General features: G+C 40.9%; 1 protein-coding gene across 2 annotated transcripts in view; it reads right to left on the reverse strand.

The window, feature by feature from the left end:
- kcnd2 (potassium voltage-gated channel, Shal-related subfamily, member 2) overlaps positions 1 to 6499 on the reverse strand; it is a 387984-nt gene extending 381485 nt beyond the window's left edge. For both annotated transcript variants that reach the window (XM_072269359.1, XM_072269358.1), the window contains exon 1: positions 5388 to 6499. In XM_072269359.1, the coding sequence (XP_072125460.1) occupies positions 5388 to 6499 (1112 nt within the window). The remainder of the gene's footprint in view (positions 1 to 5387) is intronic.
- Positions 6500 to 14466: the final 7967 nt, after the last annotated feature.

Below are 14466 nucleotides of genomic sequence, written 5' to 3' on the forward strand. Positions count from 1 at the left end.
ATGCAATGGAAAAAAGAATCAATGCAGCAGAGATGTGGTTCCTCAGAAGAATGCTATGCATATCACATAATATATGGACAGAATAACCAACGAAGTTCTACAGAGAACAAAAACAAAACGTACATTACTTTAAAAAAATCAGAAAACAGCAATCAAAATTCTTTGGACACATCATGCAAAGAGAGGTATTAGAACATTTAGTTACAACTGGAAAGCTGGAAGGGAAAAGAAGCAGAGGCAGGAAGAGAATGAAAATGATAGATGGAATAACATCACGGTCAGAAACAGGGGAGGCAACAACTACAATTCGGAGGGTCAGGGATCACAACGGATGGAGAGACATGATCGCCCACGCCGAACGGCAAGGCACCTGAATGATGATGGTGCTACCACACAGCTTTTTAATCAGTACAGTCTAAAATTGTGCTAGTGCCCATCCCAATACTATGACTGTGCTCATTTACAATACAAATAAGTCTGCATTAGTCATTACACTGGAGGCAATTCAGTGCCTTCAACAGTTGCTATGGAACTTAAATTTGATACTCCTTTTTTGACTCCATTTCCATTAAGAATCACTACACTTAGAACTAGCATACTGTACATATTGATGAGGTAATACATTATCAAGGCATGCTGCAGTACTACAACTCATTAATGAGACAGACCACAAAAATCATCAATAACTGTCCTCAAATACTTGCACAAAATCCATTAGATTTTACATCTGTCCTGATGAATAATTGGATTTCTTCTCATTTACACTTTATAAAAAAGACATTTAGGACATTTTTGGACAAAAATACGAAAAGCCTCTAAATCCTGATGAACTGCCATTTTTTTAAGTAAAAAAAACAAACTGCCATGTAATTATTTACAACTATATGTTTTAGTTTGCCCTAAAGCACACTCCACTTCAGCACTATAGATAAAATTACCCACTTAAATTGTTAATACAAAATTACACTTGGCCCAGATTTTCACAAGATCATATTAGTGTATTGAGACACAGAGCTGTAAATGATACGTTTCATTTCCTACCAAAGCCACATGGATTTGCTCCAGCACATTATAGCGTTATCATGGGAATAGTACCCAAAGTCTAATTTTTTAGTAATGCCGCAAAAGGGAATAATTAACATATTTGAATAGATATCCTCCACAAGGACCACAACTTTGTCATTGGATTTGGAGACTTGTCTGCCTCAATGACCTGGCAAGCTATGTTGACTGGAGTCTGGGCTTTATGCATTGCCTCTTGGTAGGGTCACCCATGCCAAACAGGTCAAAGGGTAGAAGCCAGACTAACAGTGATCCACTGGCCCTCCAGTTTTGGGGGTTCAGCTCAGGATTAACAACTCTGACTGGTAAAGCAAATTGTTAGAGAAACAGCAATGAAGAATCCTTCTACATCTGAGAGTGAAGGTATTCCTAAATCTCCACCAGGGACTTTTATGACTGACAGTAGTGAACACCAAGAGGAAGCTACTGACATGATGAAGGAAGCCCTAAACACCACCAGAGATGGAAGACCTTCATTGCGGCCCTAAATGCCAGTAGTGTAACAGGTAGTAAGTAAGTAGAATAGATATTACTGCCTGTGCAAAGCTAGATTCTGGATAAACACTGAAAAAAGGGCATAGTGAATTTCTACAAACCACCAAGTGGTGAAGATTAATGCCTCAAATTTTTATCAAGAAAATTAGCATTAGGTGGTATATCATTCTATTAAGAAACATGAATTACCATGAGCAGTTTTCAACTATGCATCATTAATTCAGGTAGATCTATTATAACTCATGTTAATTCTATCTCAGCCAAACATCAAAAGTGTTCTGTCTTTTAAAAACAGCAATTATTGTTTTAACAACTTATCTGTGTGCCTACAAATATTAAGGATAACAATCAATTTGATAAGCCTATTCCTAGAATAGCTGTACCGTGTACAGAATGAACTGAGGTTAAGTAGGATATTTCCCTTTCCTCTCTATTTCTAGAGAGAAAGTAAATACAAATAATGCAGGAAGATAATTTAATATTGATACCTTTCTGTAGTAAGTGAACATTAGAAGTATTTACAAGCGGTTGAAATGATCTGCTCAAAATCCTATGTTGAGAGCAACTATTACAAGGTCAATATGGGCTCGTTTTGGCCAAAGGGCCTGTAATCATGCTGTATTGATCTCTGAAATTATCTCTCACTATGTGATTTGTTAAATTCCTTATATATCCAGTTATGTATCATCTCCTCGATAACAAGTGAAGTAAAATGTTCTATGTTCACTACATTGCCATACAAAAACATTCAAATATCAAGTTCAAAAACATCAGAAAGAAAATTCCATACCAGAAATGCCTCAGCAACCTTAAGACCATTGGGAGGAAATCTGAATATTTTTCTACTGTAGGTCACAATTCAGTTAAGTTCATGAAAAGAGAATGCTGGGTTAACAATGCATTGTACCAGAATTCCATAGGGAATTGTTGCCCATATGCTCTTTGCTCTTCAGCATGTCTTAATTTCCACAGCTCTGCTCCAAAAGCATGATAGTATGAAATATGCTGGACTCAGTAACAAATCTGAGGGAAAGCTCAATCATGCTAAACTGAAGGGTTGCACACACTGTGTTCAGGAATCAGATGCAATACTGCCCTATTTAGTGCAACTCTTTTACTTGAACTGGAAATGCAAAAGGTAAATTAAATAGTTTGCATTTTTAAGAAATTTTAAACTACTTTTCAAATTCAAGTTCATTGTTATTCAATCATATACATGTAGACAGCTAAACGAGACGATGTTCCTCAAGGACCAAGATGCAAAACACAGTACATATAGACACACACAGCACATATAGTTACGATCCAGTACATAGTCACAAAATAATATTAGCACAAGTCCTTGAGTAACTTGGTTTGAAGAATTGACAGGATGGCAGAAAGTGTAAGGTGCATATTTAGGTAAGACAGTATAAAGTTACTTACACTATTGTAATAAATCAAGCAGTTCTATAAATATGTGGTACAGCAGCAATATAAAATGAAAAGTGACCAGAGCTAGGTAACAGTGTATCTGTGAGCTGGGGAGTGCAGGGGTGGATTCAGGACATACAGACAGGGTGTACATGTGTGCTGGGTGGCAGCAGGGTGTTTAAGAAGTCTAACAGCCTGGGGGAAGAAGCTGTTACCCAGCCTGGCAGTTCTGGTTCTTATGCTGCAGTACCTTCTGCTTGACGCCAGGAGATCAAAGAGATTATGGAAAGGAGAAGAAGAGTCTTTGACAATGCTGGAGGCACTATGTATGCGGTGCTTCTGATACATATCCTGAACAGATCAGAATCATGCTTCTGGGGGGGCAGGTGAGGAAGAGAGACCACAACAATGTTTTCAGCAGTCCTCACTATCTGTTGCAGGATCTTGCGATTTGATGCACTGCAGTTCCCATACGAGACGATGATGCAGCTGTTCCATTTATTCTCGATGGTGCTCGGTAGAATGTGGTGAGAATGGAGTTTGGGGGAAGAAGTAGTGTTTTTAATCAGTTTACATCATTGCATTGTTTGAAATTAATGTATCAATTCTTGAAGATTTCCCTAAAGCTTTTGATTCAAACAATGCCACCTGTCAAAGAGGTCTTGGGGACAATCCAGGGTACCAGACATCACTCAGATTTATGCAATTTCTTGAAAGGTCATAGCTTCAAATCCAACTGGAAACATGGAGTAGAAGGTTTGTCTGGCACAGCACTACTTGGAGGGAGCAAAACTCAAGATAGACACAATCTCATCACTCAGTACAAAGAGATTCTGGATCAGACATGAAAATTCCATCCCCAGACCCATAAGCAATAGCCAAACAGTGAGCAGAACCCCAGCAGGCGACAAATGACCATTTTAGTGAGCTACTTGGAGCTCTGATACCTTCCTTGTAATATTGTGCAGAATTTCAATTGACCCACAATTTCAGAAGGGTTAATTAAAATTATACAGGTTATTAACTATTAACTTATAATGCAAACTTTTAAAAATCATTGGCAGCTTCATGCAACATAATGAAGTTTTCTTGGAAACTGCCATTTGCAGACTAGAGTGTCAAATCATTTATCCTATCGTGGCTCTCCAACAACTTTCCTCTAGAGTCATGCCAGTTCTTGGTCTTATCTCAGAGAAATAATAAACTACATCTTGACATAACTGACTCTTGACCAACCAGCAATTTCAGGTGCTCCCACCTTTTAAACTCCCTATTTAGGCCTTCACAGGACAATATGTACACATCACTCAAGACCAGATCCACACATAATCTAAACTGCACCATGGTTTTGTGAAATTGCATATTGTGCTTTAGAATGTGTACATTCACATGCATCTTAAACAAAACTAAAATAAAACTAGCTTAATCCAGTATATGCACTCAACTAGGGAGATGTTGTCATTAGCTCCACTTATTCATTATCCTATCACCAGAAGTTTTCCAGCATGATCTGTCACACAAGATGAAAAACCTATTAACATCTATTGCTTTTGTATACAAATAGAAATTTACATCTAAGAGGTTGATACAAGTAATAGTATGGGAATTGTACATGAATTCATTCACATAATTGACATTTAGTTAGACATCATGGACCAAACCTTCAGATTTCAAACATTCATCTGGACAAGGACTGCTTTGTTCCATTAGATCAGATAAAAAGTGGGAAAGACGGTCATATTCATCATAATAGCAGCATCAGGTTCTCCAAGCTGTCTCATATTTTACTAAACACCTATCCATATTTGATGAATCACAAGTATAATAACATCTTAATTTCAGATGATAGCAAAGACTATTAAAAAGATAAATGCAATTTTGCAATCCAACATTTCAGAAGTGTTGAGCTTCTCAACAAATTTTCCCCATGACAACTGGGCCTTGGTGGCAATACCAATATGTACTATTTTAATTGAATGTTTATTTAATTGTAAAATATAATTTTGGTGGGGAAAAAAGATAAGTTGTAAAGTTTCCAAAATCATGTCAAGCAAACAGATTGAATTATCGAACACTTCAGATAGCATCTGATGTGTGCAGATTACATTGGTTGTTATTACAAACAATTTCACACTTTCTACACAAGCAACAGATCAGTTTAGAGAACCCTTAAAAACAATGCGCTTTTCAATAAGTACTGTATAACGAAACTCAAGGCTGGCCTTCTGCGATGAAAGTTTACTCCAAAGTAACTCAAGAAACGCCGAGATGATAATAAATCCTACCTTTGGCAGCCAATGAACCAGTGGTACCCAAATCACAATCTTCCACTCAGTGCGAAGCACAAGTACAACACATACAATTGGAAGGAGGCAAACTTGAACCAGCCACAGTGCAAAGAAACCCCAATCACTTACCCTAAAGTGGTCATGGTGACAATCGTGTACCAGAAAGCAGCCGGGATGCTGGTGAACTTGGTGGCAGTGGAACCCTTCTCGGCATAAAACATAACAGTGGCGAAGATGATAATGGCCATGGTAAGGGAGAAGAGGAGAAAGCCGAGTTCGGAGGCGCAACTCTTGAGGGTGTAGCCCAGAATGCGCAGGCCCTGAGAGTGGCGGGAGAATTTAAATATCCGGAAGACCCTGAAGACCCGCAGGGTGACGAAGGCGCCGCTCACATCCTCGTTGTCAGTCATCACCAGCCCGATGTAGTAGGGCATGATGGCCACCACGTCGATGATGCTCATGACACTGCGGACGAAGCGGTAGCGGCTGGGGGCCGCCATGAGGCGGAGCAGGTACTCGACGGTGAAGATCATGACGCACGCCGTGTCGAGGCAGAAGAAGGCCAGGGCGTAGCGCTCGCCGCACGGCAGCTCCTTGACGCTCCCCGGCATGGCGCCGCACGGCACCGTCTCCACCACGTTGGCCATCACCGAAACGGCGATGAAGAAGCCCGTGACGTAGTAGAGCACGAGCGCCAGGGTGCTGGTGTGCGGGTTCTCGAAAGCCCGCCACACCTTCTGGCGCGCCGTCATGGACGGCAGGCGGTTCTCGCTGCTCAGCTCGTCCTCGGCGTCGTCCATGATGCGCTCGACGTTTTCGCGCTTTCGGTCCTTGTACTCCTCATAGCAGCAGTCGCCGATGATCTCTGGGATGATGCCGAAGAAGGAGAGCTCCTCGTCGTAAGCCGAGATGCACTCGTGCCTCGGGTAGTGCAGCTTGCCGGTGCGGTAGAAATTCAAGATGTTCCTGAAGATGTCCGGGTCCCGGTCAAAGAAATACTCTCTGATCTCGTCGTTGTAGAAGAAGTCCTTCTCCGAACTGCCCAGCAAGGTGTCAGGGTACCTCTCCAGAGTGCTCCGCCACGTCTGGAAGCGCCTGCCGCTCACGTTGAGGATGACCAGCCCGTCCTGCGGCCGCTTTCTGTCGCTGGGGGCGGCGGGCATGGGGTGGCTAGCCACCGGCATCCAACCGATAGCCGCCGCCCGGGCGAACGGCAGCCAGGCTGCTACTCCTGCAGCCATCCTTACGAATTACTGCGATCTGACCGGGATGGGTGGGTGGCTGGAGAGAAACGGGTCGCTCCTGACTCAAAACCAGGCTGGATGATGCGCGTCTGACATCTAGAAAGATAAAACAAACCAGAATGGGAATGTAATTTGCACGAGTGGGAAATAAAATAAAGGCAAACCCCCTAATTCAAACGATTGTCAAGATTCAGGTTTTTTTTTATTTTGCAGCATTGTCTATCTCTGTAGATCTGTATACACATGCATTTTAAAGAGTACCGTCTTATTGCAGCTGTGTTTCTCCAGACATCAACTTCAGAAGCAGACGCACATTTACCAAGTGTTATCAAAAGAACATTTTAACTATTTGTTGTACCTCACTGAAGCATCGGCCACTTGCCCGATGGTTAGAGGTTTCAGACCTGTATCGGTGCAATCCACGATTTTATATACATTATGTGAATTATCAATGTATGCTATGTATAAAAAAATGCGAATAACCTGTACCGGATCAGTGACAGGAGAGTCCCTCAATAGAGCTTTCAGTCCACCAGCAACAAGTTCAGGAAACGTAATCACGCTTGACGATGCTGTAGACGATGTAACACCTTAACATATTCCACTTCTCCACTATTTGCAGTACAGTACCAAGACGAGATTGTTTCATATACATTTATAGACAGAATATATGAAGGCACTCGCAAGACTGAGGGCGCAGTTGGACTTCCTTGTTCTGAGACCGTGTGGGTGGTTCATAACCGTCAGCTATTGTGTATTCAAGGGGACCTCGATGTAAGATCAAGACTTACATTTTTTTATTGTATGGATGGGTGGGGGTGAGCGATGCTTCTGGTACCAGAACTTCCGTAAAATAAAATCGATTGTTGAAACCAGAATATCCAGTGGTCTTGCAGAAATTAATGATTAGAAATCATTTAAATTCTCAGTGTCCGCCGTTTATACCAACTCCTGCGCGCTTTTCGCCTTTGTCGTCTACGTGTTTATCTGCCGTTTATACACAGATAAAGAGAGAACGATCCCGTCCGGTTCGAGTTCTCGTTTCAGATACTGTACTCCAAGGCAGTGTTTCAGTTCTTTCAGTTCCGACTATTTCTGCTTCCTCACTATAAGCCCACGGCAATGAAATCCACCTGCAGAGGGCGGTAAGTTTCAGGTCAACCCGAGCAATCTAAATCAAAACGGGTGTGTGCAAAATATAAGCGTTGGAGTTGGGGGTGGGGGTGCGGTGGTGGTGGGCTGGTTTGTTTGGTTTTAAAAGCAGGAGACCGAAACGGCACATTTGAACATCGGTGCAATCTTTACTATTGTAAACATGGACAAGTTTAATAAGAATTCAACTGATAAATAAAAAAAAACGCCAACATTTATTTGTAGCCGTGCACAACCAATGCAAGTTCCGAGTACTTTTCAAATGTAGCAAAGCACCCACTTAACGTGAGCACAGAAAGGTCCCACAAATAGCAACAGGACAAGTTTCAAATAATCCACTATTGGCGCTGCTGGCTAGGTGATAAATGCAGGCAAGGACACTGCATAAATGCTCGCTTCGTGGTAGGAAAAATCAGAAATAAATTGATCTAGCTCGTTCTCTGGGATGAGAGGTTATTTTGTGAAGATGAAGTTAAAAAAAACGCTGGTGTTACTAAAACAAAATTCTGAAAGAGTTCGACGAGATAGATGCTACAAATGTTTTGCTGGTGAAGGAATCACGAACTTGGGACATTGCCTTGGGATACAGGGACATCCATTTTAGGCTATATTAGAAGATTTTTCTTTCTCAGCCATTGTTGCAATTCTTCGGAGTTTTCAATTCCAGAGAGTCGTGGATTCCGTGTCATTAAGATACTTCGGGCTGAGATTTTGTTTTATTAAAAAATGGTTTTGACGATTGTGGTGTTGTCGAGAAATTGAAGTTGAGATCATCGCTGATCGGACCTTGTACAATGGAGCGGCTTGAACATTTAGTTGATTTTCACCTATTCTGATTTCTTATGTCTTTATGCTAGCGAACCGCATTACGATTAAAATATCTAATGATCAGAGTAAAAATGGCCCACCTTTAGTTCACAAGATCGTGCTCTCAGTTCCAAGTCAGCATGTGTTCTGGATTCAAGGAACCTTCATAAAAACCAAAACTGAGCTTAACACAGTGTATTATCAGAGACTCTTTTTTTTTTCCTAATGAGATGCTATCTGATTCTATACTTGTGCTCTCAGTTAAATCTGAACTGCTTCATTTGGAACATCTTGAAGAAAAGTGGGGGCGACATTAAAGGTGTTTGAGCCAATGTTTTGCACTCAGTCAACAAACAAAATCAGTATATCTGGCTGTTAACACATTGAGAACTTCTTTGGAAATTGACTGTTTTGTCCTTTGTTAAAACAGTAATTACAAAGTGATTCATTGATTCCACACTGTCTTAGCTGCCCAGAAGTTAAGAAAAATGCCATATAAGCACAAGTGGTTCTTCAATATTTTGGTCTGGGACCTCAGAGTACAAGTAAATGGTTCACCAAAAGTGGTGTCATGGGTTGGCAAGGTGGTGTATTAGGCTCTTGGTGTGCTGGTCTTCATCAGTCAGGGCATTGAATACAAAAGTCAGGATGTTGCAGTTGTAAAGTGTTGCTGAGGCCTCTTTTAGAATATTGTGGTCAATGTTGGTTGCCGTGCTAAAGGAAAGACACTAGTAAGCCAGAAATAGTACTGAGGAGATTCCTGGAGGATGTTGCCACCACTCATGGGTCTGAGTCATGGAGAGAGTTTGAACAGGATGGGGCTTTATTATTCAGAGCATATGAGATTAAGAGGTGATAACAGAGAGTTGTATAAAATCATGTGGGCATAGATAGAGCCAATGGATGATCAGCCATGATCACAGTGAATGGCGGTGCTGGCTCGAAGGGCCAAATGGCCTACTCCTGCACCTATTGTCTATTGTCTATAATGTATCTAATAGAGCCATAGAACCATAGAAACTACAGCACAGAAACAGGTCCTTTGGCCCTTCTTGGCTGTGCCGAACCATTTTCTGCCTAGTCCCACTGACCTGCACACGGACCATATCCCTCCATACACCTCCCATCCATGTATCTGTCCAATTTATTCTTAAATGTTAAAAAAGAACCCGCATTTACCACCTCATCTGGCAGCTCATTCCATACTCCCACCACTCTCTGTGTGAAGAAGCCCCCCCTAATGTTCCCTTTAAACTTTTCCCCCCTCACCCTTAACCCATGTCCTCTGGTTTTTTTCTCCCCTTGCCTCAGTGGAAAAAGCCTGCGTACATTCACTCTATCTATACCCATCATAATTTTATATACCTCTATCAAATATCCCCTCATTCTTCTATGCTCCAGGGAATAAAGTCCTAACCTATTCAACCTTTCTCTGTAACTGAGTTTCTCAAGTCCCGGCAACATCCTTGCAAACCTTCTCTGCACTCTTTCAACCTTATTTATATCCTTCCTGTAATTTGGTGACCAAAACTGAACACAATACTCCAGATTCGGCCTCACCAATGCCTTATACAACCTCATCATAACATTCCAGCTCTTATACTCAATACTTCGATTAATAAAGGCCAACGTACCAAAAGATCTCTTTACGACCCTATCTACCTGTGACGACACTTTTAGGGAATTTTGTATCTGTATTCCCAGATCCCTCTGTTCCACTGCACTCCTCAGTGCCTTACCATTAACCCTGTATGTTCTACGTTGGTTTGTCCTTCCAACGTGCAATACCTCACACTTGTCAGTATTAAACTCCATCTGCCATTTTTCAGCCCATTTTTCCAGATGGTCCAAGTCCCTCTGCAGGCTCTGAAAACCTTCCTCACTGTCTACTACACCTCCAATCTTTGTATCATCAGCAAACTTGCTGATCCAATTTACCACATTATCATCCAGATCATTGATATAGATGACAAATAACAATAGACCGAGCACTGATCCCTGTGGCACACCACTAGTCACAGGCCTCCACTCAGAGAAGCAATTTCTACCACCACTCTCTGGCTTCTTCCATCGAGCCAATGTCCAATCCAATTTACCACCTCTCCGTGTATACCTAGCGACTGAATTTTCCTAACTAACCTCCCATGCGGGACCTTGTCAAAGGCCTTACTGAAGTCCATGTAGACAATATCCACCTTCCCTTCATCCACTTTCCTGGTAACCTCCTCGAAAAACTCCAACAGATTGGTCAAACATGACCTACCACGCACAAAGCCATGTTGACTCTCCCTAATAAGCCCCTGTCTATCCAAATGCCTGTAGATTCTGTCTCTTAGTACTCCCTCCAATAACTTATCTACTACTGACGTTAAACTCACCGACCTATAATTTCCCGGATTACTTTTTGATCCTTTTTTAAACAACGGAACAACATGAGCCACTCTCCAATCTTCCGGCACTTCACCCGTAGACAGCGACATTTTAAATATTTCTGCCAGGGCCCCCGCAATTTCAACACTAGTCTCCTTCAAGGTCCGAGGGAACACCCTGTCAGATCCCGGGGATTTATCCACTTTAATTTTCCTCAAGACGGCAAGCACCTCCTCCTTTTCGATCTGTACAGTTTCCATGGTCTCACTACTTGATTCCCTCAATTCCATAGATTTCATGCCAGCTTCCTTAGTAAATACAGACGCAAAAAACCTATTTAAGATCTCTCCCATTTCCTTTGGTTCCGCACAAAGCCGACCACTCTGATCTTCAAGAGGACCAATTTTATCCCTTACAATCCTTTTGCTCTTAATATACTTGTAAAAGCTCTTTGGATTATCCTTCACTTTGACTGCCAAGGCAACCTCATGTCTTCTTTTTGCCCTCCTGATTTCTTTCTTAAGTATTTTCTTGCACTTCTTATACTCCTCAAGCACCTGATTTACCCCCTGTTTCTTATACATTTCATACAACTCCCTCTTCTTCTTTATCAGAGTTGCAATATCCCTTGAGAACCAAGGTTCCTTATTCCTATTCAATTTGCCTTTAATCCTGACAGGAACATACAAACTCTGCACTCTCAAAGTTTCCCCTTTGAAGGCTTCCCACCTACCAATCACATCTTTGCCAGAGAACAACCTGTCCCAATCCACACTTTTTAGATCCTTTCTCATTTCTTCAAATTTGGCCTTCTTCCAGTTCAGAACCTCAACCCTAGGACCAGATCTATCCTTGTCCATGATCAAATTGAAACTAATGGCATTATGATCACTGGAACCAAAGTGCTCCCCTACACAGACTTCTGTCACTTGCCCTAATTCGTTTCCTAACAGGAGATCCAATATTGCATCCCCTCTAGTTGGTCCCTCTATATACTGATTTAGAAAACTTTCCTGAACACATTTTACAAACTCTGAACCATCTAGACCCCTAACAGTATGGGAGTCCCAATCAATGTATGGAAAATTAAAATCCCCTACCACCACAACTTTATGTTTCCTGCAGTTGCCTGCTATCTCTCTGCAGATTTGCTCTTCCAAGTCTTGTTGACTATTGGGTGGTCTGTAATACAATCCCACTAATGTGGCCATAACTTTCCTGTTTCTCAGCTCCACCCATAAAGACTCAGTAGACAAGCCCTCTAATTTGTCCTGCCTGAGCACTGCTGTAATATTTTCCCTAACAAGCAATGCTACTCCCCCACCTTTCATTCCTCTGCCTCGATCACATCTGAAACATCAGGACCCTGGAATATTAAGCTGCCAGTCCTGCCCCTCCTGTCCCTCCTGTAGCCAATGTGCAATGTACTTAGATAAGATCAATGTACCAAATGCACCAAGGTTGGGGAATCAAGAACTAGAGGGTATAGGTTTAAGGTGAGAGGGGAGAGATTTAATAGGAGTCTGATGGGCAATATTTTCCACCCAGAGAGTGGTTAACGCATGGACTAAAGTGCCTCCTGTGGAGGCAGAAATGTTAATAACATTTAAAAATTAGTAGGACAGGTACATGGATAGAAAATGTTTATATTGGCCAAACACAGGTAAACGTGACTAGCTTAGAAGGGAATCATGGAGTGCACAGATGAGTTGGGCTGAAGGGCCTTTCTTGAGCTGTATTGCACAATCTTATCATAAAAAATCTTATGAAAGAATTGCAACTGTAGCTCCAATACAGCTTGAAAGATCAAATATTATACTGTTAATATCAGATCACATCAAATTAACTGACTTGCTAATGAAGAAAATTAATAAAATATTTTAAGTTATAGGTATGCCACAGATCCTTTTGACATCATGGACGAATTTATATTGATCTAAATAGATTGTCTTTCCCCCAAACAAAGGTGAATGTGAAATAGGCCATTTTATGATTGAATAGTTTTAAAAATCTATTCCCATTAACTAAACCATTAAATTTCAGATGTTCCAACTTTGACAAAACATGAACCAACGTAATGTTAAATGAGAAGACATCAGAAGACTAAGAGCTAGATAAAAGTATTTTGTAAACACTGTTTATTTTCTATTGTAACTGCCTGCTGAAGTGTAGTGAAACACATCATTTAAACAAGATGCATTTGCTATAACACCAAATTGGTAATAATTTTCATGTTGAGTTGGCACAACTCTTACAGCAAATGCACCAGTGAATACATGATTCCAATACATTTACTATCAATGTGGTAGGGTAGCTCTGCACTTCAACTAAACACTCAGTAAAAAAGATGCAGCTTTCTTAATAAGAACATTTGATCTTGTATTGCAGCTGTCTTTGCGAATCAGAATGTGAATTTCTGTTCGTTTATTAATGATTTTTCCAAAAGGAAATCTTACTATCGTTTTGATGGAAATGTTGTCCTTAGGTTTGATATACATGCGAAGTGTTTAATTTGAGCGTGATTCCACTGCACAAATTATATTCATATACAATTATCTTGTAAAAGGAGACTACTGTTTTAATCAACAGTGGCATTTTCATTGAAAACTGTTGGCTAGAGTAGTTGGGCGCAGCTGTACATAACACAAATGGCAGTGTTTCTGAATAAGCCAACACAGTATGCACATTCACAGTCTTCACCAAATCACAAAATTCACGGGTAAAAAGTAAAGTTTCTTCTTAATTTGAAATGCCATCTGTGTGTCAATGTATTTGTTCATTTAGGCTCACTCCTACAATTAATAATAAAATATCAGACAACTACAGATCCTATCACCATGGTTACACAGTACACTAAGTGTCAGCATCTGTAATGTACTTTTTCTGATAAATGCAATTTATCCTAATAGAGAGCGGTATGAAAGTGGACAAATTTGACAGACAATTTGGACAAAGACAACCCCCACAGCAGCTCCTAACCTGAAGCGTTTAATTAGGTAACCCCAAACTGTCAGTAAATTGACAGGCTGTAAATAACTATACCAATGCGAACTTCTTGAATTAGAAAGTAGCTTTTCTTTAAGGTAACGAGAATAAGCTACTATTTCACACCCTTCAGTTATTAAAATGGAATGTTAGAAAAAGAACACATTTGTTGTTCAAAAGTGAAATACTTTAAATGCTGGAAATGCAGCCCAGGCAGCAGGAGAGGGTAGAGAAATAGTATCAGCTGGGTGGTTTGTTTGCAAAAATACAAACATTTCTCCAGGTGGATATCACTCATACAGAACACTGGTTGTGCTTGGTCCTGTATTGCATCTCCTATTACAACAGTTAGATCACGTGATTTGTACAACTGGATGGAATATAGAATGTAGAAATTTGATCCAATCGGTCTATGCTGAATGTTTTCTCCACTAAGTTTACTTCTCATATTTTACCATAACACTGTTTCAGGGTAAATCTCAATCCCTCTATCGTTCACATCAATCTCTCTTCTTAAATGCAATCTGGCATAATATTCCACATCCTCATGATTGGGTCCTCCAAGAGGATTACAACCTTGCCGTGGGGTTTGGAGGCTTGTGTGCCTCAATGACTCAGAGAGTTAGGTTGACTGGAGATAGGGCACTATG

The sequence above is a fragment of the Mobula birostris genome, chromosome 9 (assembly GCF_030028105.1).
Source record: "Mobula birostris isolate sMobBir1 chromosome 9, sMobBir1.hap1, whole genome shotgun sequence".
Taxonomy (NCBI): Eukaryota; Metazoa; Chordata; class Chondrichthyes; order Myliobatiformes; family Myliobatidae; genus Mobula; species Mobula birostris.